The sequence below is a fragment of the Python bivittatus genome, unplaced genomic scaffold (assembly GCF_059951505.1).
Source record: "Python bivittatus isolate LINGU-HERP-01145 unplaced genomic scaffold, Pbiv_v1 ctg000480_np1212, whole genome shotgun sequence".
Taxonomy (NCBI): domain Eukaryota; kingdom Metazoa; phylum Chordata; class Lepidosauria; order Squamata; family Pythonidae; genus Python; species Python bivittatus.
This window is the reverse complement of record NW_028277075.1, coordinates 56,578,911-56,606,672: the sequence shown is the minus strand read 5'-3', so window position 1 is coordinate 56,606,672 and position 27,762 is coordinate 56,578,911. Positions and strand designations below refer to the sequence as shown.

The 27,762-nt window shown below is 39.4% G+C and overlaps 1 protein-coding gene across 2 annotated transcripts in view; it reads left to right on the top strand.

The window, feature by feature from the left end:
* TUB (TUB bipartite transcription factor) overlaps positions 1–27,762 on the top strand; it is a 97,554-nt gene that overhangs the window by 8,560 nt on the left and 61,232 nt on the right. For both annotated transcript variants that reach the window (XM_088145982.1, XM_088145981.1), the window contains exons 2-3: positions 17,907–17,958; positions 24,840–25,002. In XM_088145982.1, the coding sequence (XP_088002108.1) occupies positions 17,907–17,958; positions 24,840–25,002 (215 nt within the window). The remainder of the gene's footprint in view (positions 1–17,906; positions 17,959–24,839; positions 25,003–27,762) is intronic.

The following is a 27,762-nucleotide window of genomic DNA, read 5'->3' as shown; positions in this document are numbered from 1 at the left end:
GCAGGAAGACCAGAGTTCAGGAAAAACAAGCAAACTTACCTCAGAAGCTGAAGTTTTGTGTGGACAAATCCAAGATCCAGTCATCAGAGCTGAATGTAGCCTGGCTTGTCCAGAGGTTGGCCAGGGGATCAGAAATTGCACACACATTCAGGAAGACAGGTCCAAGGTTGGAAAGTTGTTTGCCAACATAAGTTTGACTCCCAAGCCTTTCTTTTACAGTACTGACTCAGGCATGCCTATTTTCCTGAGTCATATCTCTTTCTTTGGAGGACTGTCACTGAACATCTCTGTTGTACTCACACAATCTTGTGCAAGGGCTCAGGACCTTTTCCTGCTCAGTGTCTGAAGCTGTAGGCTCAGCCTGTTGGTGGGCTTCTGCTGATTACCTGACTGCTCCAGAACTGCAGGTTCATCCTGTAGAAGATCTTGCTCTTTCTGAGCCTCATCTGCAAATATCTGAGGGGCTGCTGGCCCCTGAGTTGTCAAGCCCTGCTCCTCCAGTTCAGAGTCTAACTCATCAGACAGGCCCACAATAATTTCATCTGCTGAATCTGATTTTTTTTTTAAAATAACCATTTTACAGTTTTCCAGTCACTTGGTTTAGAAGAAAAAACTTGGCAAAATTCTTTGCCAATTTTGTACAGTTAAAAGAAAGCAGGCCAACATTTCACCATTCTTCTGCTAAACCTGTTAAAGAAAACAAACAAAAAATGTCCAGCATTTCACTGTTCCACTACTGAACCACGAAAACAAAATAAAACTGTAAAATCATGGCAGGTACAATAGCAGCCCAGTATTAAAGGCGGGGGGGGGGGGACGGCATGCCAGGTAAAGCATAGCCAGCCAGTTAAAACAAAGGTATTTGTGTAAGGCAGAATGAAGTGCAATGGGTGGATCGGCCTTGCTTGCACCAGTGGAAGGGGAAAAACACTACTTTTGAGGTAGAGCAAGAAAACTCAGGGGGAAGGGACCTTTCTAGTAGTTTGGGAGTGCACTGAAGGTAACATAATATGTTCCTGCCATCTCCAAATAATAGGTAGTTCACTCTTGAACCAAGGCAGTGTGGATCAACCCTAACTGACAGTGACTGGCCCAAGATTACCCAGTGAGCTTTAGTTGCTGAGGATGGACTTGACTATGGCTCCTCTTGTCCTATCGTAACATCTTAACCACTGCTTAACATTTCCTCCCTGAGGAAGAATCAAAGCCTCAGGAACCCAGTAAACCAGACTCATCAAGGGACAGAGCAAGGAGATCAGTTTTCTGGGAGCTGTAGAAGAAGGTGGCATCTGTTTTTTGTTATGGAAGGTGGTTGAAGGTTCAGATTTAGAGGGTTGGCACAAGTGCTAAGTTGTAGGGAAGAATTATTAAACTGTATGCACCCTACCTGGAAGGAAGACCTTATTCACAAGAATAAGACAGTTAACTGATAGAGACTAGCGCCTGAGTCTGGATGAAACTGCTGGCAGTTGTAATAGGAAGAAGGAATGACCTTGAGGGATAGGAGGAAGAGCTCTACCAAGACAACGGTCAGATAAAAGAAACTTGAGTCCAGGACAGAAGTGTAACTTGAGAAAATGTCTCAGACAGGACCCTCCCTAGTTCTCACAAAGGCCTAGTTCTCATGAAGATAAAGGGAAGGAGGACAGAAGCACATTCAGACTTGCAAGATTCTGTTAATATATTGATTTGTTGATATGTGCCCTCATGTAATTTTTGACTCTTAATGACCACATCGATAGATTTTCTTCATGATGATCTATCCCTCACCTGGTCTTTCAGGTTTTCCAACAGTGCACTCACAGCCATTGTAACTCAGTGCATCCACCTTGCTGCTGGTCATCCTCTTCTTTTCTTTCCTTCCACTTTTCCCAGCATTAGAACCTTTTCCAGAGAGCTAGGTCTTTGCAAAATATGTCTGAAGTAGCATAATTTGAGTCTGGTTATTTATACCTCTAGTGAGAATTCTGGATTGATTTGCCTGATGATCTATTGGTTTGTTTTCTTGGCTTTCCACGGTATTCGCAAGAGTCTTCTACTACACCAAAGTTCAAGGTGTCAATACTCTTCCTATTCTGCTTCTTCAAAGTCCAACTTTCACTTCCATAGAGTGTCACAGGAAATACCATGGCTTGCATGATTCTGATCTTTGTAGGCATAGATACATCCCAACATCTGAATATCTTTTCCAAGACTTTCTGTTACCATAACCTTATAATAAAAGTAGTATTGGCTTGCATGACTTTGGTTTCCCAGTATGATCTACCTTGAAGGGCTGACATCAGATCAGCATTGAAGGAATATCTTTGATTTGGCCTGGTGTGTATCTGATCCCCTATCTACTTTAGCCTTTCATACTGAGTACCTGCCTCTGGAGTTTCCCTCTGAAATTGAGCTGATTAATTATCCTTACCTGATGCTTGGACAATTGTACTTGCCTGTTGGACTGGCTTTCACCTAATTACTTTCAGCCTAGAGCTGGCAACCTTTGTTGATCGTGATGCCATTTATTATTGCCTGAAGGCACAGGTGTCCACTAATTAAAAAACTAAAAGGACAAAATCTTGTAATAGCTAACAAGTTTATTCACAAAAACTGCAATATTTTAAAATAAAATTACAATAGTTTATCATTTTGGTTTATTCTGTATAGCATCCTGAAATCTATTTGAAAAAGGGAAATTACATTTTAAAATAATAATGAATAAAATAATAAAATCAGCCAAAATACCTGAGATTTTTGTACCAGCTTCATGGAACATGTGTGCCACTATTTCACCTTGTATCATATTGTTTTTGAATAACAGTATAGCTTTAAAAAAAAAGACATTCACAGCATGTGGTTCTCTTGATTCCAACGAGAATGAATAGCTGAAGATTCGAGTTGCTATTTGTAGAGACTGAACCTTCAGAGGGAAGAATACCCTAATTTGACATGTGTGATTGTGTCCTGCCATTATGCGTGACCTGTCATGGTAAACACCAGCATCTTATTCACAGAAAACTCTGGGAATATGTAATGATATGTAGTCATTTGTAAAGCACAACCAAAGAATTAAGCTATGGGATTTGGTTACAAATAGCAGAAAATCTTACTTTGGTTACATAAACAGTACCATTTGGGAAAATAAACACCATATTATTAGCTTCCCACAGTGCTAGGAACACATGATTATAACTGGTAGTATTTATAAATAATCTGTGGATGTCTTTTCTTCAATCTATCAAAAAAAATGCTGCAACATTATTATTTCAGTAAGCATTTAAATGATGAAATATCCTTCTTGCCCTGTAAAATTCCTGCTTGGTGTTCAGGCATGTTTTCTGAAGGCATAAAGGAGTTAAGTCATTATTTAGGCATATTGTTTGTTTATATACTGTGAAGGATGAGACTTCTCCATCTCTACATTATAGGCTGCATATTACTTAGAAGGGCTGTCATTATTTTCTCTATTACCTCTTGGCAGTTTTCAAGAGTAGGCTTAGAAATATGTCCCAGGATCTGATCATAACACATTTTTGTAGCAGTAAATATTATTCAAATCAATGGACTTAATATCAATGGAAATAAGTTTAGCAGTTGAAGATTGGATATTTCCTCCTCACTAAACATAACAGAAATAGACCAGGCTTTTATATTCCCTGATGAAATAAGGAGTTATTGTGCAGAAATCAGTTGCTTAGAGCATCTGTCCTATATATGAAAGTAAGGTTCATTAAAGTCAAGAAAATTTACTGCTAGGTAGGCAGATATAGCATTGGACTATAAGTCCCATTGTTTTCCCAAAGATTTGGTTTCTCAGGACTGTATACATTACAGACTTTAGACATTTCTGTTGACCTATTGATGTCACTAAAGCTTTCAAGGCAGTTGAAGTTGTGAAGCAACTGTACAATGATTTCATTCTTAGCTATTTTAATGAGCTTGTGCTTTGCAATCACTGCCACCCTTAGTACAGCTTTCATGATCACAGTTGGAACCAGGAAATTATCATCTGGGATTCCTTGAGTTATTTGAAGCACTTGATAGTAGTTTATTTGTAACTGTTTGCTCTAATTGCTTTGGGTATATTCAAATTCATTGCTACTATTTATTTTTTATTCTGTTCATTGATGTTTGTTATTTTATCTGTTTTTGGAGTTGGCACACATTGCTGAGGATATGCTATGCTGCTTTGGGAACAAAGTTTAGCATAATGATTAAGATATTGAATATAGATTGATGGGATTCATGTTCAAGTCTTCACTTGGCCAAAGAGCTCCCTTAATTACTCTGGGCCAGTCAGCCTCTCTGAGCCCAAGCTAACTCACATGATTGTTATTGAAAAGATAAAGGGAAGCCCTTTCATCTAGTGAGACCCAGAAGGACACCTTTTCTGTTGCAGCTTGTCTTGTATTCAGTGAGTTACACAATACTAAGGAAAACTTGTATTTTTATTCAAAGAAACATGTTTAAAACATGCCAAGCACACTGCTATTGAAGCATAATGTGTTTTTGTAGTAGATTGAGTGGAATTGTCAAAACAGAAGTATCTGAATCACATTGGGGGAGTCTGATACAAACTTCTTTCTGTGCTTTAAATTTAAAAAGTTGGTTAATCAACTGGGTTTTAGTTGGTTAATCAACTGGGTTTTAGTAATTTCATTGAATTATGTATATTTACAAATACATAACATTTTAATTTCTTAGAAAGTGTATAAATCTGTATTTATAAAAATACCTTTTCTCTTCAGTATTTGACAGAGACATCAGCCAGATCTATTTTATTGCCAAGTTTAACTTAGGCTGCAATCCATCTTCCTCCTGCTGCTTGACTCTTCTTGGGGAAAATAGTCCCAGCAACACCCGTGACTCCCTGTGTAAACAAAGTTCCTGGTATGAAATTGTCATCACAGCTTCTACTATTTGGACTGAACTGGTCCAGAATGTCCCCAAGTTCTATGTTGTTACCCTGTCCAATTATGCATGCTACATAAGGGATGATAGCATTAGGTACACGCATGGCTTCCAAGGAAAGCATGTTGAAGAAAGCTATGATAGCTCAAAGTGGAAGGATAGCTTTGGAAATGATGTAGGAATACTTCCTGATCAAAGAGCACACCAAACACTGTAATCAGTTAACCATGTCAGTACATCAGGTGGAGGTAGAGGTGGCGGTGGAGCTCCCCAGGCTTATGGTTCAGGGGGACTTCAACTTGCCTTCTCTGGGGTTGGGGTTGGGGATCGCTTGGGAGTTCATGGCCACCACGACAGCCATGTGCCTGTCCCAAGTCATCGAGGGCCCAATGCATAATAGTGGTTATATGCCTGACCTGGTTTTTCTGCCAGAGCAGTGGCAGAGTGTCCTGAATTTGGGGGAGATATTGGTTTCCCCCCTGTCATGGTCAGATCACTCCCTGGTGAGCCTCCAGTTCTCTGGCTTCAGGAGTTGGGGGTGGGCGGCCCTGTGTTGTGCTGGCTCTCCTCCTTCCTCTGGGATCAGTTCTAGTTGGTGTTGATGGGGAAAGGTTCACCCCATGGCTCCTACTTTGTGGGGTACCGCAGGGGTTAGTGCTCTCTCCCCTCTTATTTAACATCTACATGAGGCCGCTGGGTGAGGTGATCTGATGGTTTGGGGTAAGGTATCATCAGTATGCTGATGATACCCAGGTTTATATCTCCACCTAGGCTGCCTGAGTGATGCTGTGGATGTCCTGTCCCAGTGCCTGGAGGCTTCAGGAGCCTGGATGGGGTGCAATGGGCTTCTGCTCAACCCAAGCAAGACTGGGTGGCTTTGGGTGCTTGGGCCTTCCGGTGTCAAGGTTTTTCCTCCTCTGGTCCTGGATGGGGTGGCACTGCCTCAGACAGGCCTGGTATACAATCTGGGGGTTCTCTTGAACTCACAGCTCCTACTGGAAGAGCAGGTGGTACCCCTGGCTAAGAGGGCCTTTGCACACCTTCGAGTTGTGCGCCAGTTGCACCCATTCCTGGACTAGGAGGCTCTGTGCACTGTCATTCATGCCCTCATGACCTCCCATCTGGACTACTGTAAGACGCTCTACATGGGGCTGCCCTTGAAGAGAATTCAGAAGCTTCAGCTAGTGCAGAATGCAGCTGCATGGGTTGTAAATTGTGTCAGTTACTTGGCACATGTAACACCACTGCTTTGTGGGCTGCATTGGTTGCCAGTGTGTTTCTGGGTGCAATTCAAGATGCTGGTTGTCACCTTTAAAGCCCTTCATGGCTTGCGACTGGGTTACCCAAGGAACTGTCTTCTCCCAGTTGTTTCTACCCATCCCATCCAGTCTGGCAGGTGGGGCATGTTATGGGTCCCTTCAGCCAAGGAATGTTGGCTGGTAGGAATCAGGAGACCTGTCTTCTGTGCTGTAGCATGTGCCTTCTGGAACATCCTCCCTCTTGAGATTAGGATGGCCCTGATTCTGTTGGCCTTTTGTAAGGCCTTGATGACCTGGTTATGTGCCTGGGCTGGGGTTTCAAGTGTGTGAAAGGCCCCATTTCCTGGTTAACATCCAAGGATTATAATATTTCTCGGCTGCTATATGTATTTATATGCTTTTTGCATTGGGTTTTTAATTGGTTTAATTGATTTTATGATCGTTCACCACCCAGAGTCACTTGTTTGAGATGGGCGGCTATACAAATTGAATAAATAAATAAATAAAATCAGTTAAGCAAATGTTCATGGTAATTTCATCACACCTTTTACATATAACAAGGTGACATTAATCATCATCATTTTGTTTTCATTCTGAAAAAAATAATTTTGGTTACATCCATCATCACCACCGTAACATCATAACTGTGGCATTTTAAAACTTAAGTGACTTTTATGGCTCAGAGAGACAAAGCATCTATCTTTTGCTGTGTTTGTTGCATAATTTCAGTCATTAGCAGGGTCTACTTCTGAATAAGCAGAGCAATTATTTCCAACAAAATGTTCTTAGAACAATAGTTATGGAGAGATGGGGAAGGAAAAGTCATATTTTTTAAAAACCAACAATGGATATGTGTCATTTGGAGTTTTAAGATAGTGTCATCTTTAAAAAAAGTCAGAGTTTGAGTCTCCCTGAATTAATTCCATATCTTATTTTATTTAAAGGAATGGAAAAAGGCTGTATATGTACTGCTTCATATGTTCTGTGACTGAATTCTGGAATTGCAAATGGAGTCTTAGAAACTAATTCCTGCTCTGAAGATTAGCATAAAAATGGCTAGTTGAAATAAAAAAATTATCCTATTCAGAAGGAGCCTGTAGAATTTGACAGTGAATCTCTGATTCATACTGGGATTACAATAAATAAATTTACATTATATAGAAAATTTGCTTACTCTAACTCAGCAGTAAACAAACATTATTATAATAAAATTTGTGTGGTTGTTTAAATATAATACCTTATTCTAATACTAAATAGGAAAAACATGCCTTTTGAAGCTGGGTTCTAAAATTAGACATAAAGATAAATAAAATCCAATACTGTATCATTTGACAAATGCATTGTAGCATGTATCTAGTTCTTAGACTATTTCCATTCAACTCTGATAAGTTAATACTTTCAAAATAGCTAGCACATTTGTTCAGCCTTTGTGTTTTCAATGAAAAAAGGCAATGATGGTCTCAAAACCTCTTGCCAGTTTTCTTTTGAAAAAAAAAAATTGAGATGTGCAGCAGTTGTGCGATAGTTATTTCTGTTGTCATTCTCTGCTTTCTATGAACCATGAAGGGCTTTAGACTCCAAAATACAGACACAACCATGGCAATTCAATAGATGACAAGTTTTCACTCCTCCTCCCATCTGATGCCAAAGAAACATTTCTGCTTTGTATCCAAATGCTACAGAATTTCTGCAGTCTACAAGAAAGAACCCAGTGCATTTCAATTGAAACTTTCTGTTTCTAATGTAATGTTCTTATTTGAATTGGTGATTGTGGCCAGACAAATAGGTCATGACTTGTACAGCTGTGGAGATGCAACATATTCTTCTGTTGACGTTGTGTTTCCTGAGGAAAAACCTGGCAGCAATTAGATGGGTATAGAGATGAAGGCTCACCCCACGTTTTCTATCTACAATTAAACTGTTTGCTTGCTTATTTATTTATAATTTTGATTTCTATGGCTCATCCCTGAACGGTCTGATGGCTGCTTTTGAATTTTCCACATTTATACTTTTTTGAGCTAAACTCCATGAAAGAATTGTCAAATAATGTTAGGGTTGGGTTTGTGTTTAAAAAAAGAAAGAACAAATGAATAAGAGAGAGAGACACACAACAGAGATAAATGGAAACAGCTAGGGATTGTAGGAGGGGAGGGGGCTTTATCCCCTTCCTTTCACCATCGCCCTGTTATTGGTTCTTTTCAAGTCTTTCAGATTGCCCCAGAAGTAAAGTTTACTAAGTGCATTTGGAAAAAATGGAGGTAATCCCACATCAAGCTTCATAGCACTTATCTTTATTATGGTAGAGTGCTGTAATGACAGCTTTGCAAGGGTCATACTGTAGTATAGGATCTGTACTGAAATGGTTAATTCAGTTGAATGGTGAGAGAGAGAGAGAGAGAGAGAGAGAGAGAAATCTGCATTATTCTTTCATCACCTTTTAGATAACTCTGTCACTTCTTGATCTTTGATCATTTACTTTTACCAGAAGACTGAGGATTTAGCTCCCTGATTTTTTTCCCCCTTTTTTGGTCCACTGTGTTTTGCATTATTTTAAAGGGTACCTGCAAGTGATGTTTGGGGGACTGCTTTTATTGCGTCTGGTTTTTTCCACAGCCCCGATTATTAAATATTTTTCAACCTCTGCTGTCTTGCCATCATGGTTTAACACCAGCATGGGTCTGGAACCCATATTGCATTCTCCAAAAGGCTAGGAAGGGCTACTTTGGAAGGAACATCTCTGTTTTTTTTTTCTCTTTGTGGACATTTTTTTGTGTTTATTTTTTCTTTATTTTACATTACATATCCCTGCAGAGGTTTTTTTTTAAATTAAAAAAAAATTAAATTATTTTGTGCGCTGCAAATAAATAGATGAGAAAGTGACTAGAATCACATATAGGAATGTGATTTCAGTTATTTGCTTGGAACTGAGAAAATTAAGAAAATAAGTTGCAAGATTTGAATGTGGGGCCATTAATCTTTAACAAAACCCTTTGACTGGCAGTATAATTATGAGAAGTGAGGATAAACTGACCTTTAACCTTTAACCTTTTAGTTCTGTTTGCTGTTTGGCTCTCAGAACGAAGTACTGTGAAAGGCCAGAATGGTTGCTTACTCAAATGATAGTACCAGGAATGGTGATGGAGGAGAAACAGCTGCTTCCTTCTTCACTGTGCTTGATTTACAAATGCAAGATTACTCCCATCTTCATACATTACATGACTTTGGTACATAACTACTTAAGAAAGAGGCCCTGCAGTCTATCTTTCAACCATTTAATTAATTAAGTCATCAACAGCTTCCTCCTTATTTATTCATTTTTTTAAAGATAGTGAATATTCCAATAGAAGAGAATATATGTAGCTCAGAGTGGAACTGATAGTGAATGTATTTATTTCTTGGAGAAATAAACCTCTGTAAAACCATAAACAAACAAGTAGGAACAGTTTCGCAATACTTCTTTGTTTCCTATAGATCATATTTATCTATTTGCTGCTTTTATATCCTACTTTTCTATAGAATTTGAGTGGGCAAACTGATAATTTTGCCTCCTCAAGTAAGAAAACCCCAGAGATATTAAGGACGAAGAGACAGGCAGTGGATCTATCGGACTGGATTTGCTTAAAACAACAACTACAGGAACCATATGTCAGGGCTTGGATGGATGACCTCCAGGAAGGCAGCTTCTCTCTCCCCCGCCTTTCTCCCTTGTTCTGATTGATGGGGAAGAGGAATACAAGATAGAATAGATGCTGGATTATAGATGCAGGAGGGGGATTTTAGACTATTTAATTCCCTGAAAGGGCTACCCTGACACAGAAAGATTGTGGGAAGTGGTGGCAGATGATACATGTACCCCACCTTACTTGCTAGTTCCATCTGAAATTTTCACACAAGCTTCATCCCCCAGCCTCATCCCCCTTTCTGACATACCAGACTTTGATTGCCAGAAAGAAGGGGGTTCAGTGCTTATTTCCATGCCTGCCTCACAAGCTGCTGTTTAGGACTCAGACACTGAACAGGAGAAAGAAGGACACATCCCAGCCTCTTCAGGTTCTTCCATTTCACACTCGTCCACTGACCTTCAGAAGATGCCTGGCCTTTCTTTGCAGGGTGGGAGGGTGCTGGGGGAAATGATCAGTGTCCATGCATTCCATAGCAGAGAGGGAGAGGGAGCCTGAAGGGCGAGGCAGTGCGGTAGAACGTCTAACAGACCCTGGAAACATGGCGGAGGGACAACAGTTACAGGAGGAAGCAGGGCAGCTAGAGAAAAAAATGACTGAGTCCAGAGGAGGGGGTAAAAAGTGAGAAAGAAACTCATGGAATACCTGCAGTTTAATTATGCTAGGGATAAGTTGAGCTGGAAAATTACTTTGGCAGGCTTTCAAGATTCTACTATATTCCATTATTAGCAATGAAGACCTTTCCAGAAATCCAGGTTGTTCAGGTTTCCTGAATATGCCAGTTTTGCAGGGCTCGACACACTACTGAGTGCTTCTAGTCTCTACCAGAATGAAATCATCCATGCTAAGTTTACTGATCCTTTTCAAACCATATGGTTTATTGTGAAGGCAGTGAGATTGAGATGGGTGGGACAGGCCTTCTAAAACACGGTGGTATTAATTTGGAGATAATTTTGCTATACACTGTGCAACCAATATAAGACATATGTGATTTTTAAAATATTTTAAAATTTATTTTATATTTCAAATTTCTAGGCCACCCAGTTTCAATGATAATTTATATTCTTGGCAAGATGGTCAAGAGGAGTTGACAAAGTTATTGCTGTATACAAGATGTCAGCAGATCCCTTTCTGTGTGGTGTTATATGTGGACTTTGCCAACACCTGCAACACCTATTAACTGTTGTAAAGGGTAAATTCAACTTTTACAGAAAAAATAGCAAAATGATGCTGAATTAACCTATCAAGCAAACTGGAAAGTGGTTTCTACATACTGTTGACTGTACACTCTTCTCTCTTCAGTCTTCTAATCATTTTTGGCCATAGTAAAAAGGAGAGAGGAGTGAAATTATATTTTATTTATTACAGCATTTCATGTTGATGTTTGACCAAGGATACTTCTATATGGTGAGCTTCAAATATGAGTAACCTGCCCCCTCTCCCCAAAAGAAACATGTCATGATGTTATTCCATTTTTTCTTCTTAATGGTTTTTCTCTGGTAAAATAGAAAGTTGAAAGAATTGGTGGGAAAAGCAAAAGAGTTCCAAATAAGAGATGAGAACATTTGAACCTTCCCAACCTGTCTTCAATGACTATATGTTATGAGCTGGGAGAGTTAGTAATTTAAACTTTATTGGCAGACACCTTATTGTAAAAGTTCCAGTAAAAGAAATTTAAGATAGGCTGCTATCGATCAGGCTGAATCTCTTGACACACCCTAGTCTTTCTAGCTAGAAAGTTCTTAGCTGTTCTCCCATAATTCTTCCAAGGACCCCTCCCTTCAACCCAGCTTTACGGAAAATAGAAAGGAAGATGCTTTGAATCTTCTTGTCCAAACCCCAGAAATGCAGACTCTAACAAACCTTGTGCCAGATATGAAATAAAAGATGTAGATGTGCAACAGTGCAGTCTTGCACATGGGGAAGGTTTTAATGTGAAATTCCCATTTAAAATATGTAGTTATAAAAGGAATTTATTGGAAAAAGGGGAACACAGGAAAACAAGGATAATTAACAATCACAAACACAGAATTCCAAATAAAATCTGTACAGTCTGTCTAGCTAATCTAGCAGTTTTAGGCTTCAGCAAAGGTTGGAAGTTTATTGCAGAAAGGATGACTAGAAAGGAGTAATCTGGTTTTCATGCTTGGATGTTATCAGGTAGGCCTTCCTTATTGCTGTTCTTTTTCTCCTGTTCTTTTTCTCCTTGAGAAGCACCCTGTTTTATTCAATACAGAAGATAAATGAAAGCCTTCCTCTTTGGAGAAACTGGTCGTGCAAAATCTTGCATCTCTGATGTAATAGGCATAGCTAGTATTAAATCAGAAAATTATCTAGTGGCTGAAGCTGTCTTTGTAACAAATGAGTGGAAAAATGAGAAAGGTGCTGATTGATTTTCACCAGTTTTACCAAATGAGGCAAGCTTTAACTGAAAAGATGAATTCCTATCTATTCAGGCTTCTCAGGGTGTTTTGGGTGGCACAGTTATGCCATACCCAACGTAAAGATTTGTCACATGAAAGCAAGGTGATTTGCACAGTAAAAAAATAAATAAAAATCACCGGGGAGAACTGCAAGAGAAGTAGCCATTTTTCTAAATCTGCATTTGTTTTTAGTTATCCCATTCTCCTTTGCATCAATTCTGGAAAGGATAGAATAAGACATTGGAATTAGTGGATTAATTCTTGGCTTGTTAAGTACTCATCTTCTTCACACTTGCTATTTCATTGGATATAGATGACTTGTTTTTACCTGGCATTTGTTGCTGTTCTAACCCAGAAGTTATGGGAAGGCAATTTAATTAGTCCGATCCTGAACAGATGTTCACTCCAGGAAAGACAGTGTTGTACTGACAGGGATAAAGAAGTTTCTTCTTTATCCTACTGTGTGTAGACGTTCTGCTCTAATAAGATTATTATCTTACCTGATTTGTGAAAGTGTTGTTAGTCACTGTGTGGTCACAGTTGTCGTATATATTCACCTGAAGTGGCCTCCAGATGGTATACATAGTGCCCTTAATTTTTTTTTTTTTAGATTTTTTATCCCGCCTTTATTATTTTTATAAATAACTCAAGGTGGCAAACTTACCTAATTCTCCTTCCTCCTCCTAATTTCCCCACAACATCAACCCTTTGAGTTGAATTGGGCTGAGAGAGAGTGACTGGCCCAAAGTCACCCAGCAGCTTTCACGCCTAAGGAAGGACTAGAACTCACAGTCTCCTGGTTTCACATTAGTATGAAAGCCATATGCGTGTGACTTTAGAATGCCCACTGTATTTGACATGCAGCCAGTTCCTCCCACTTTTATAAAAGAAGGGGTAGCAAACAGCCTTCTCGAATGAAAGGAGACAACCACACAAATAAACAAAGCGATGTAACAAATGCCTTTGTACTGTACTGCTGTTTGGTGTAAGAAATACAAATCAAAATACAAAAATGTTAAAATAATTTTGATAGATTTGTTGTGCCTTCATGTGGATATTGTGCTTAGGAAGATAATATGAGTTTTCTTCGATTATTAAACTGAGCACCATCATTCCAAGCAAAAGAAGGCAACCAACATCTCTTGGAGATTGCTCTGAATGCAGATTACTCATTGGTAGCATGGGTTCCCCCATTTGGAGGTTAGAAAAGTCCTAAAATAGATTTCAGTTAATTTAATCCTCACCACCCCCAGTATAAATCTTCCTCCAAAAAGTTGTGGAAAAAGAATGAAAAATCTTCCTGCCCATTTTGCCTCAAGTTACTACAAGCTTGCTTGCCCCTATTTATTGCAGCATTTTTTTTTTTACAGTGAAGGATTTCTGCCAGAAATCTAGGTAAAGTAGTAAACTACCTTGACTTTGTTTGAAGTTCTAATATTGATTCCCATGCTGAAAAATCAATTGCTGTCTAAAGCAATGACTTCTATTCTCTGTGTAGATAGCGATCTGTTCTCCAGAACCTGGTTGGCTTTGAATGTGCAAGAGTTTACATAGCATGAAGTGCTCTATTTCAAACTCCCAGATGTGTCTGAAATTTACAGTGGAGTGGAAAATTATCTGAAAGATGTCAACACGAAGTGGACTCAATCTCTGCATTGTACTTGTCCTAAAAGTGTTGTTTATGTGTCTGTGCTTGTTGGGCATTTCTGAAGAGACTTTTATGTACATTCACATACACACCCACCCACCCACAGATTTCATATTCACTTCTGGAGGTAAACTTCTACTGAAGTCAATCATTAAAAAAATTGAAATAAAGCAGAAGTTACAGTGGTAAGCTGTATCCAGTTATGACAAATGTTTAATTTTCAAATAAATTATGTTACAGTACTACTAAGAATCTCATATATGCATAGAGGACATGCACACACATACAAGTTTATTTGAAATAGTGTAGCATAATTCTGATATAAATCTGAATTTTCTTTTGCTAGAAGTGCCTTATACTATTACCAATACAGCCAAGTGACTTATGGTGTAAATCAAACATTTTTACCTTTTTCAGAGGGTAGATTCCAATGATGGGGAAGCATGCAGTAGTTTCACAAACTTATTGCATGGTATGCATAACCAGCTTTAGCCTCGGACAGTCACGAAAGTACAAACCCTAGAACTGCTTGGAAATCTGGAACTGAGGACAGCAGGGAAACCTCTTGGTCAGACTCATAGACTTTTGGAGCTAGCCATGATGATGAAAAAATTATGTGCACAATGATATTACAATGCATACCCCATCCTTTCATAATTGTTTTCCAATGTCAGACACAAGTATATAAATCACCGTGTTGTGATATTGACTCATGTCTCATCACTTGTCTCCCTCTTATTCTTCTCATGGATGCCTGTAGTCAAACTATAGATGATTATTCCCCTATACAATAACCTTTTTACATAGCTATCCCATGGCTATGTAGTAACTCTTTTACATGACTATTCCACGGCTTCTGAAGAGGGCGAGACATATTGGAGAAAACTCTTAATATTTATTTAGTTATCCACCCATATTGTAACTAATTTTAAGGTTGTTGTAAAAGCCAGCCTACTTCTTGCTTCTTATGATTTTGAACATTTGTGTAATAGCTTTCTGTTCTGTTCTGTTCTGTTCTGTTCTGTTCCGTTCCGTTCCGTTCCGTTCAGTTCAGTTCAGTTCAGTTCAGTTCAGTTCAGTTCAGTTCCAAGTTTTGTTAGACAACATTATTGCTGTATCCTACCACAGGATCAAATGTGCAGGTTCTAGATCCTAATAAAGCAATGATGCACTGATGTTCCGATTTAAAATGTGGTATCAACCTTGTTCTTTACCTGGGACTATGAATCACCTGCAAGTAATTTTTTTTTGTACTCTCCAGTCCTGAAAGAGGAATGGGAAACAACTACCAATTTCTCCTCATCCAGATCAGGAAATTTCAAAGATGCTCAGCAGCAGTTTCTGTGCCAGTTTCCTGTTTCTCACAGGTTGATTCCTCATAGTTTTAACTTCTGTCAGTGTTTGTAGGTCATGTCACACTGCTGGGAGATTCCCCCCCACCCCAACTATAACTACCAAACATCATTCAAATGCTAATAAAGACATTTTTGGAGAAAAAAGGTCTTGTGGAGGATTTCTAAAGATGTGCCATAGGTCCTGTCTTAGCGAAAGAACTATGGAATTTTAAAATGACAAACTTCCTGTCAATGAGCTATTAAACCAGTTGTGATCTGCATGAGAGAGTCCAGGAAAATGAAATAAATTATTAATCACCAGCTCAGAGGGAATGACTGAACTTTCCTCCAGAGACTACCCAATTAAAATAATATAAATGCACTTAGGTCAAATTCTAACCTCATTTTCACCACTGTTGTTTCTACAGGATACAAACTTTAAATGAACACTTTCCTTTTAAACTTTCCTTTAAATGAACAATTTCCTTTTAAAGGAAATTATTTTGAAACTTGTCAGATATTTAGCAATGTAGATTTGTTCTTTGAAAAATGAGCTATATCAACCCTGAATCATGTTATGTCAGGTATCTGTACAAGTGTTTTTGTGACAATGCTAGCAGTAGCTGCATAAATTTGGTAGCATGGTAAATAGATTCAAGCCTCCTAGCAGGAAGTTTTAACGTTATTTGATTCATTATGGGTCATTCTATTCCTTTGGAGTCACAGCTTGTGATATTAAATGTCAGCATGAAAGCATTCCCATTAATCATGCAAAACTTGGTGTGCAGTAAAACTCATATTGCACAGTAGAAAGTACCAGCAACTTCCAATAAAATGATTACTCCATGGGTCAAACCAGGCATGATGTGAAAGGTCTATGAATAGGCTTGCCTTCAGAATCTTTCCCTGCAGTTTTCTTGGCAAGGTTTTTTGGAAGTGGTTTGCCATTGCCTCCTTTCTAAGGCTAAGAGAGGATGACTGGCCCAAGGTCACCCAGCTGGCTTTGTATCTAAGGCAGGACTAGAACTCATCTTGGTTTCTAGCCTGATGCTTAACCACTACACCAGACTGGCTTTTTATATTAAACCATGCTACATCTCCATTAGCTAAGGCATCTCTTTCTGCTGCTTGATTGAGAATATTCTTTCACAGAAGGAGTTTATAACACCACAACTGTGTTTTGATATTTTAACTCTGTGTTGCTGCTAAGGTTTTATTTTTATTTTGTTTTGAATTATTATTAGGAGTATTATGATCCAATTGTCTTACTGCCTCCATATGGTGAAAAAAGATTACAACAATGTTAGTCTACTCCCACTCTGATATTATTGCATACAACAAAACTTGTGTATAAATTATGCTATTGGATCAGTTTGTTCTGGTGCACCTTAACGATATGAATAGAGTGCTTGGATGAATTTATGCCACCAAATTCCATCTTGGCTAATTCTGGCTCAGAGGGATATGCTGAGGGAGATGTTTGATCGTGGATATTTCCCTTCATTGGGAGGGGATAACATATCTCTTAAAGGAGGTGATGGTATAACTCTTATTTTTTTAAAAAAATGTTTATATTCCTGTCTTTAAAACAACTTTAGACCATGGTCAGTTTCATCTTTTCCAGTCAAGGTAGGTCTGAGGGTGGTGGTGGATCAGTTCTTAGTACTGCTGGATGGTTTTTGGGGTCTATTTCAATCTGGTTTAAAGACAAATCATGACATAGAGATGGTGCTAGCTGACCTAGTGGATGATGTGAGAGACCAAGATGGGGATGTTTATGCTCCTGGATACTTCTGTAGCTTTTAATATCATTGGCCATAGTGTCCTCCTGGACTGCCTTAGGAAGTTTTTTGGGGGGCATGGGGGAGGGGGGCAGGGGGGAGAGGAGCAGGCCATGGCTCTACTATACTTGTGTCCTGAGGGCAGATTTCTGATGGAAGGATTTGGAGTATACTATTCCATCTTGCAGCCTCTGTGCCATAGGGTCCTTATTCTGCCTCCCTTGCTGTTTAACATCTGTACGAAGCTGCTAGGTATGGTCGTCAGGAATTATGGATCTGGCTGCCACCTTTCCTTAAATTTAGGTATGCCAAGTTCCTAGGTGGCTCTTTGAATACATTGTGAAACATTTGAATAGGGTATAGATCTAATATATCTAGTCCCAGATTACATGGTCAGTTCCCAATTTTTTAATGAGGAAGTTATTCTACTGATTTGGAATTCTGCAACTATTCTATTATGCTTATGTATTTTATCCAAATATTCTCCCATGGCAGTGATGTCAGAATTGTATATAGGTGAGCCTGGTGATGTGGTGAGTTGTGTTCTTGCTGCCCATTACATGAAAGGTAAAACTAAAGGGGTATATAACCCAAACCTCCTTGTAGTTGGGAACCATCTTATAATTTTGGTACAAGCCCAAACTGGATGATCACATGAATCAGACTGATATGCAATGCAGATAGTTTTTATAAACCAGTCTTTTCTGTCTTGAAACTTGGCTAGGGAGGATGGGAAGTATAGTCCAATGTATATGGGGACTAATACTTCTACTACAAGGTATTATAAATAGAAGGGAAATGTGTGTGTTTTTTTAAAAAAATAGCAAGAATTTCTTGTGTGATTAGATTAATAATTTATGTTCTTTTAAATACTTATCTTGGCAGTGTTTTAGATGATGAGAGCAGCAACCTGCGACAACAAAAGCTTGACAGACAGGTGAGTTTGCAAAATGTTGCTTGTGCTTTTTCATTTTGAAAAATGGAGCTTACTTAACTGGACTTGTCCAGTATAAGAAAAATATATTTTATTTAGTTGAGAACAGTTACATTTTTTTTTCACAGGAGAAATCAGGGTTGAATTATTAGCTCCTTTCTCTTCGAAAAATGTGTCCCTGTCAATTACAAATTAAAGTTTTCAAGGGTTTCTAAGCAGATTTATTTTACATTTAGAATCTTTGTATCTTTATGTTTGCATTAATCCATAATATGATTTGCCTGGTTTTGGATTAGTGTGTTATGTGAACATAACCACTACTGTTGGTTAATCATATTTTACAATTAGTATGGATATTATGATATATTTAATCAACCTTGGTTAAGTAAACCACAAGACCATCTGGGCCTTCAACATGATGCCCACATGGTTGATGAAACTTTGCTTGGTAACTGCCAGGCTTCATAATCTTATTTTTGTAGATACATTTAGTTTTTTTTTAAAGGAAAGGTTTTTTTTTCTTGTAAGGAGATTCTAGAGGTATTTTTACAGAATGCCAAGGATTTGATTTTGAAAAATTATAACCATAGAAAGCTAAGCTGGAGAGCCAATAAGAGAGGACAAGGAATAACCTGACTAACTGGTATTTTTTTTTAAAAAATTGGGCACACCATTTTGTGATATAGCCCATGACACGTGATCAAGATTCCAAATGTGCCTATTGACCCAAAACATTGGGACTCCTGGCTTAGCCAGAACCTTGCCTGATCAACAACTTAAGAGCAGGGAGGTTAAAGTAGTCTCCTGGTAAGCACTCCTCCTGGTTTTCTGCAGTAGTTACAGCTATTAGGCAGGGATGCACAGCTTCCTTTGGCTCAAGGATTACATCAGGCATGGTGAGACTTGCTGGAGGCTTGGGTGAGCCAAGAGCTAAAATGGGCAGGGCCATAATAAAGCTCTGATAAAGAATGTGAAAAGGAGATTAAAACTGAGCAAAGTGTTTCATTTACTTTACTGAACCTTTTAATGAGTGGAAGGCATTTGAGATCCCTTAGCATAAAATCAGTATAGATTCTGTGCTTGTTTCTCCTTAGTAATTTTCATATTTGGTGGGACTGATACATTTTGATTGCTCAGAATAATAGATAACAACAACAACGCTTTCTGTCCATGAATCATGAGGTGGAGGTCCTTGGAACAAGTAGCAAACAAGAATTCAAATACAAGAGGAAAAGGAGAGGAAAAGGCAGGACTGGAAAAGTGGGAAACAGATGGCAGTGAGGGGAGGGTAGGAAAGAAAAGTCTCAGTTGCAGGATAGAAGAACCAAGGCAGTGTGGTGGGAGGTTAGAGGAGACAGGATATTTAGGAAAGGATTCATTGAGGGCTGGGCAAATGACACTGCATATACAATAGGCAGAGAGAGAAGCACAGGAATCATGGCTGTAACTATGGGTAGGGAAGGATTGGTCAGGAAGTTACAAGGGAAGGGCAGTATCAGAAAAGTAGTGAGAGCAATGGAGCAGGAAACGCAGTGGGTGGCAGAGTGGGGAAGGCTGTTGGGGGCTATTATGAAGTGCATCAAAGCCCCTCTCCCCAGTCCAGAGGCTGCATTTTTGCTTTCCTGCTATGAAGCTTTGGAAATATTATTGTACTGAATAGGAGGCACCTTTAGGATGTAGCTGGCAGAAAAAATGTAACACATTTGGAGCACTTGATGTTGTCAAAATACAAATGTGCTTTCTTTCCCCTCTGTGCCATTATAGGCTCCCTAATGTTTTATTCCCCTTCATGGATCACTGCCTTGTCGTGGCGAAGGGGCTTGCGTAACTCAGTGAAGCCATGAGCTATACCATGCAGGGCCACCCAAGACGGACAGGTCATGACAGAGAGTTCTGACAAAATGTGGTCCACTGGAGAAGGAAATGGCAACCCACTCCAGTATCCTTGCCAAGAAAACCCCATGGACAATGTTAAAAGGCTAAAAGATATGACGCCGGGAGATGAGCCCCTCGGGTCGGAAGGTGTCCAGTATGCTACTGGGGAAGAGCGAAGGGCAATTCCAAGTAGCTCCAGAAAGAGTGAAGCGGCTGGGCCAAAGCCGAAAGGACGTTCAGCTGTGGATGTATCTGGAAGCGAAAAGAAGGTCCGATGCTGTAAAGAACAATATTGTATAGGTACCTGGAATGTAAGATCTATGAACCAAGGCAAGCTGGATGTGGTCAAACATGAGATGACAAGATTGAACATCGACATCTTGGGAATCAGCGAACTGAAATGGACGGGAATGGGTGAATTTAATTCGGGTGACCATTATATCTACTACTGTGGGCAAGAAACCCTTAGAAGAAATGGAGTTGCACTCATAGTCAATAAGAGAGTGGGAAAGGCAGTAATGGGGTACAACCTCAAAAACGACAGAATGATCTCAGTGCGTATCCAAGGCAAACCATTCAATATCACAGTCATCCAAGTCTATGCCCCAACCACTGATGCTGAAGAAGCTGAAGTTGACTGCTTCTATGAAGACCTACAACACCTTCTAGAACTAGCACCAAAAAAAGATGTCCTTTTCATCATAGGGGATTGGAATGCTAAAGTAGGAAGTCAAGGAGTAATCGGAATAACAGGCAAGTTTGGCCTTGGAGTACAAAATGAAGCAGGGCAAAGGCTAATAGAATTCTGTCAAGAGAACAAGCTAGTCATAGCAAACACTTTTTTCCAACAACCCAAGAGACGACTCTACACATGGACATCACCAGATGGTCAATACCGAAACCAGATTGATTATATACTTTGCAGCCAAAGATGGAGAAGCTCTATACAGACAGCAAAAACAAGACCAGGAGCTGACTGTGGCTCAGATCATGAGCTTCTTACTGCAAAATTTAGGCTTAAATTGAAGAATGTAGGGAAAACCACTAGACCACTCAGGTATGACTTAGATCATATTCCTTGTGAGTACACAGTGAAGGTGATGAATAGATTTAGAGGATTAGATTTGGTAGACAGAGTGCCTGAAGAACTACGGACGGAGGTCCGTAACATTGTACAGGAGGCAGCAACTAAAACCATCCCAAAGAAAAAGAAATGCAAGAAAGCAAAATGGCTGTCTGATGAGGCTTTACAAATAGCTGTGGAAAGAAGGAATGCGAAAAGCAAGGGTGAAAGGGAAAGATATAAGCAACTGAATGCAGATTTCCAGAGAATAGCAAGGAGAGATAAGAAGGCCTTCTTAAATGAACAATGCAAAGAAATCGAGGAAAACCATAGAATGGGGAAGACTAGAGATCTCTACAAGAAAATTGGAGATATGAAAGGAACGTTTAGTGCAAAGATGGGCATGATAAAGGACAAAAAGGCAGGGACCTAACAGAAGCAGAAGAGATTAAGAAGAGGTGGCAAGAATACACAGAAGAACTATACAAGAAAGATCTTAATGTCCCTGATGTCCACGCTGGTGTGATCACTGACCTTGAGCCAGACATCCTAGAGAGTGAAGTCAAGTGGGCCTTAGGAAGCATTGCTAACAACAAAGCTAGTGGAGATGACAGTATTCCAGCTGAGTTATTTAAAATACTAAAAGATGATGGTGTTAAAGTGCTGCACTCAATATGCCAGCAAGTTTGGAAAACGCAACAGTGGCCACGGGATTGGAAAAGGTCAGTTTATGTTCCAATTCCAAAGAAGGGCAATGCCAAAGAATGCTCAAACCATCGCACAATTGCACTCATTTCACATGCTAGCAAGGTTATGCTCAAAATCCTACAAGCTAGGCTTCAGCAATACATGAACCAAGAACTACCGGATGTACAAGCTGGGTTTCGAAGAGGCAGAGGAACTAGAGATCAAATCGCCAACATTCGCTGGATCATGGAGAAAGCACGAGAGTTCCAGAAAAATATCTACTTCTGCTTCATTGACTATGCAAAAGCCTTTGATTGTGTGGATCACAACAAACTGTGGCAAATTCTTAAAGAGATGGGAGTACCAGACCACCTTACCTGTCTCCTGAGAAATCTGTATGCGGGCCAAGAAGCAACAGTTAGAACCGGTCATGGAACAACCAATTGGTTCAAAATAGGGAAAGGTGTACGACAAGGCTGTATACTGTCACCCTGTTTATTTAACCTATATGAAGAGTACATCATGAGAAATGCCAGGTTGGAAGAATCACAAGCCGGAATTAAGATTGCAGGGAGAATCATCAACAACCTCAGATATGCGGACGATACCACCCTAATGGCAGAAAGTGAAGAAGAACTAAAGAGCCTCTTGATGAGGGTGAAAGAGGAGAGTTCAAAAGCTGGCTTGAAACTCAACATTAAAAAAACTAAGATCATGGCATCTGGACCCATCAATTCCTGGCAAATAGAAGGGGTAGAAATGGAAGCAGTAACAAACTTCATTTATTTGGGCTCCAAGATCACCGCAGATGGAGACTGCAGCCATGAAATTAAAAGACGCTTGCTCCTTGGGAGGAAAGCTATGGCAAGCCTAGATAGCATACTAAAAAGCAGAGACGTCACCTTGCCGACAAAGATCCTCATAGTCAAAGCTATGGTTTTTCCAGTAGTAATGTATGGCTGTGAGAGCTGGACCATAAAGAAGGCTGAGCGCCGAAGAATTGATGCCTTTGAACTGTGGTGCTGGAGAAGACTCTTGAGAGTCCCCTGGACTGCTAGGAGGTCAAACCAGTCAATCTTAAAGGAAATCAACCCTGATTGCTCATTGGAAGGATTGATAATGAAGCTCAAGCTCAGATACTTTGGTCACCTAATGCGAAGAGAGATCTCTTTGGAGAAGACCTTGATGCTGGGAAAGATTGAAGGCAAAAGGAGAAGAGGATGGCAGCGGATGAGATGGTTAGATAGCATCACTGAAGCAATGAGCATGAAACTGAGCAAACTCAGGGAGGCAGTGAAGGACAGGAAGGCCTGGCGCAATATGGTTCATGGGGTCACGAAGAGTCGGACACAACTTAACGACTAAACAACAACAAATGTTTTATTCTCACCTTCATTTAGAAAAATTGTATTTATGCATCTACTTTTACATTTAGCTTGTTTATTTCAGAGAAATAGCCTCAGCAAACTATTATTATATAGCTCTCAATACTCAACTCTTTCCATTCTAAAAGAAAGCTTGAGAGCCTAAGAAAATAAACCAATGCATCTTTTAAGGGGGACACTTAAAGACTCTTTAAAGTTAGACCCATAGTTTGTTGAGGACATTTAAATTTAGTCAGTATGAGAAATGCCCCATTAATGTATACTGTAGGTTATTGTGATAAAAAATGGAAACATCAGAAAGGATATAAATTCTCTTCGTTCTGACTATAAAGTCTCCTTAGTGACTATAAACTGAAACACAGTTTAAGTGTACATTTTTTTTAAAGTAGGTGTGATTTTGATATTATAATTTCACTTTTATTTTAAAATCTATTCAAAAATTAGAATCTGGATTTAAAAATGAATTTCTTTTCCCTTCTTTTAACTCTGTTAATATTTTAATAAACCTACAGTCATAAACCTTCCTTTGTTGGAGGAAGACTCAGAGCGGGTATGACCCAACATGGGTAAAACCCATATTAGGGTTACCTTGTAGTGGTAAGGGTGGCAAAACATCATTATTTCTCTGCCCTTATTGTGTATGTTGATAGCCATTCAGTGACCCTGTTTAGGGTCCCTATTGGGTAAGGATAGGCTATGGGACCATCTGCAAGGCTGCTGTGAGGAATATTCTGGCTATCTGGCAGATAAAATTGCTCAGATCCACTGCAACTGGGCAGGTCTGGATGAGATGCCTGGGGGTCAGTCTTCCACACTGAAAGGTGGTGCACAATCTGGGGGTCTTCACGGACTCACAGCTCCTGCTTGATGAGCAAGTGGCAGTTTTGACCAGGAAGACCTTGGTACAATTTCTTCTGGATCAGTTGTTGTGCCCTTTCCTGGATCAGGAGGCCCTTCAGGTAGTCACTCATGTCCTAGTCACCTCACAGTTAGCCTATTGCATTGCAGTCTACCTGGGGCTGCCCTTGAAGACCACTTGGAAGGTTCAGCTGGTTCAGAACACAGTGGCAGGGGCAGTTATCAGCATGCCTCAATTTGCCCATGTGACACCTCTGCTCTGCAAGCTGCACTGGTTGCCAGTTTGCCTCCAGGTGCAATTCAAGGTGTTGCTTATGACTTATAAACCTCTACACGGCATAAGGCCTGATTGAGGGACCTCCTATCTCCTGTGTCATCTGTGTGGCCAATTCAAGCTGATAGAGTGGGCGTGCTTCAAGTTCCTTTGATCAAACAATGTTATCCATCAGGACCCAGAAAGTGTACCTTCTCTGTTGTAGCGTCTGCCCTCTGGAATGAGGACCTGCCAGAAGGTCATCTAGACCTTGGGCTAGGGTGGCTGGAGACCCCTTCATGGAATGTTTTGGGTTGTCTGCCAGGTTTGTCATCTTGTTCCTCCCCCCCCCCCTTTTCTAGTTTTTGTTGCATCTCAGCCAGGAATTAATCTGACGATTCATGAAATATAATTAATCCTGTATTTGTGTTTAAGCCTACTGGGAAAGATAACCGTATTTTTATACTGTATCTTTAGATTGGCAAAGATAAGTGGGTAAAGAAATACAGTCCTATACAATATCTACTTCTGAGGTGCTTCCTGTTCTTGTTCTTATTCCAAACATCTAGCGTTCGGTTGTTTTCTTTTAATAATGTAAGTGTTGTTTCTTTTCACACAGGTATCAGCAAAAGTGACAATGTTTTGATAGTGTTAAGATCAAACATGGTAACATTTGTTTCAGTGCATCTACTGAGATACAGAGCAAGTTTCCATCCCGCTGTAGCATTTGAATTGATCCCTTGTGTCTTTGCATTCCTCCTAGAGAGCCTTGCTAGAACAGAAGCAGAAGAAGAAACGTCAGGAACCAATGATGGTTCAGTCCAATGTGGACAGCCGCACAAGAGCACGTAGAATGAAACAGTCTGAAGAGCAAGCACCACTGGTCGAATCTTACCTCAACAGTAACAGCAGCGCTATCTATCATGGTATATACCCATTTATTGTACTGTGTTGTATGGACTGGCAAGATGTGTTATGCCAATAAATCCCTCTGAGAATCATTTAACTGTAATTTTAGCAAAAACAACAAAAAACAACAAAAAAAGAGAGTTTGATTTAAATATAACTAGCATTAACTTTGTATTAAGTTGAATTGATTTAAATATTTATTAGTTTTCTCACTGCCATATACAGTAATTGCCGGTTGCACAAATAAAAGATATATGCTGGGCAGGGTGAATACGTTCACTTGAAAATTGGTAGAGCTACTCAAATAGCTCAATAACAACTCAAATATATTTATTAATTTATGGAGCTTTTCTGTTAAAAATGGCAGCATATATGTTTTTAAAATTTTTTCTAGGATCAAATTCCTAGTGTTTTAAGGTAGAATTCACACCAATACTTGTTCATGAATGAAGATACCTTGTCTATTTCTTTTTCAAGTACTATGGGGGTAAACCTTGCACATTTTTCTTCCTCTTTCAGGATTAACTTTCTATTCCATGTTAACCACTTTAAATGTGGTAATGGAATTTGAAAGTTGTGTCTGAAAAATCTTACTTTCAGATACACTGTTTCACTTGGAACAAAGAATGGGAAAACCTTATTTTTGTCAATAGGCAACATTTCTGGAGGACTAAATTTCGGAAGGCTACTCTACAGCAACCATCTTCAGTTTTAAAAACATTTTTTGCAGAAATTGAATCAAGTTCTGTATTTCTGTATTTAGAAAAGTTACTGAGGAGGCACTGTTTGAGATACATTGGCCCTACTCCAATAACATACAGGTAGCCCCAGTTTAGAATGAGTTCCGCTCCCAAGGTCTGTCCTTAAGTCGAATTTGTATGTAAGCCAGAACGGTACTATTGTATAATACTGTATAAGTAGTATTGTATAATTAACTCAAACCATTGTGTATTTAACTTGAATCATTGTGTATTTAACTCGAATTTTGCTACAATAGGCTCCGTTCTTAACTATGGGTTGTCCATAAACCAGGCGTTCTTAACTGGGGAACTACCTGGACAATTACCCCAGTCAGAACTTCTTACTGGCAGATCTGGGAGCACACAATCACATTAATAGGCTCAAAAATCAAAATTTGGAAGTACAGCGTCCCACCCGCTGTCTGTGTCCTCTAAGACCACCAAACTAGGAAAAAGTTGACAGTGGCAAAACCTCATTACATCATTTCTCCTTTTTCCATTGACCAGGCAGATAACAGTAAGTATGGTCTAAGTCAGCAAGGCAAGTCAGTGTTTGGGAGGTATATTCTATGCTGCCAGACATTGACAGTGTGTTCTGTAATGGAGAGAGCTGTTTTTCAAACAGTTCTCTCCAGCTCCCTTTCTTGGAGAATGAGCTAAGCAAAATTAGCTAACTAACTGATTGCTTTTAAATATCCCCAGACACAAGTGACCGGCTGGAATTAAATTACTCCTGGGCATGAACGGGTTTGTTTTGGGATGAAGTTATTAACTCATACTTCCTACTCTGGGATTAAATGACTGGGTCAACTGCACCCTTTAAAGCATTCTTCCTCTCCCCTCTTGGTTCATTTTAGTGTGTTGTGGGAATAGAGCCATGTGGACACATAGTTTTGGTACACATTTCAGATGAAGAACTTTCTGTAGATCAGAAATATTTTTTTTTAGATTTTTTATCCCACCTTTATTATTTTTTATAAATAATTGAAGGTGGTGAACATACTTAATATTCCTTCCTCCTCCTATTTTCCCCACAACAACAACTCTGTGAGGTGAGTTGGGCTGAGAGAGAGTGACTGGCCCAAAGTCACCCAGTCGGCTTTCATGCCTAAGGTGGGACTAGAACTCACAGTTTCCTGCTCTGTAGCCTGGTATCTTAATCACTAGACCAAATTGGCTCTCCCAAACCTTCTTGGTTCATCGCCCTTTTAATGTCTCAGTAATTTTTTCACAAGGCCCATAGGCCAAAAGAAATACCTAACAGTTCCGTTTATTAAATAGTTAGGTCCAAATTTAAAATATCCCATGGTGCCCTTATGAGTTTGCTGTGGTATCCCAGGGCACCACAGTGCACAGCTTAGGAACTGCAGCTCTTGATTGTTAAATCTGGAATGTTATTTTACTTTGAGCCAAATGGCAAATTGTCAAATTATGCAAGAATTTCAGTTAATCTTTCAGTTGATATGTGTGTTCTAGCGTGCCTTGTTAACAAGCATTAGCTTTCAAATGCTTTTGATATTTTGGTTCATTCAGTTGAGCAGATGAGAAGTGAAAACAAGTCCAGAGGAACGGAAAGTCCTGTCATATGAGTAGAAGTTTCCTTCCAGAACGTAAGATGTAAACAGTAGTATTTTTCATTTCCTAAATTATTAGACCATACCATTGTCAGGATAGAAAACAGTCTTTGATAACAGCCACTCTAGTAAAGAGAGGTAATAAGGGATCTTATTATGAGGTTGGTTCAACTCCTCAAATGATGCTTTCAGTGATGAACAGGATGAGGTATGAAATTAGCTGGTGTCTGTGAAATTGGCTGTTTGGTATTCAGGGTTTTTAAAATCAAATACACAACAGAAATCATTGACATATTATACCAAAGACCCCAGGTTTATGGTTGTACCAGTTAGGCCACAGATGTCTAATTTGCATCTCGCTGTTCTGCCAGAACAAAAAATCCTGTTCGGTAGTGGTCATATATCAGGCTGTGTGAAGCCTTGAAGGGACACTTCATTTTGATTGAAACTCAGTCGAAGTGGC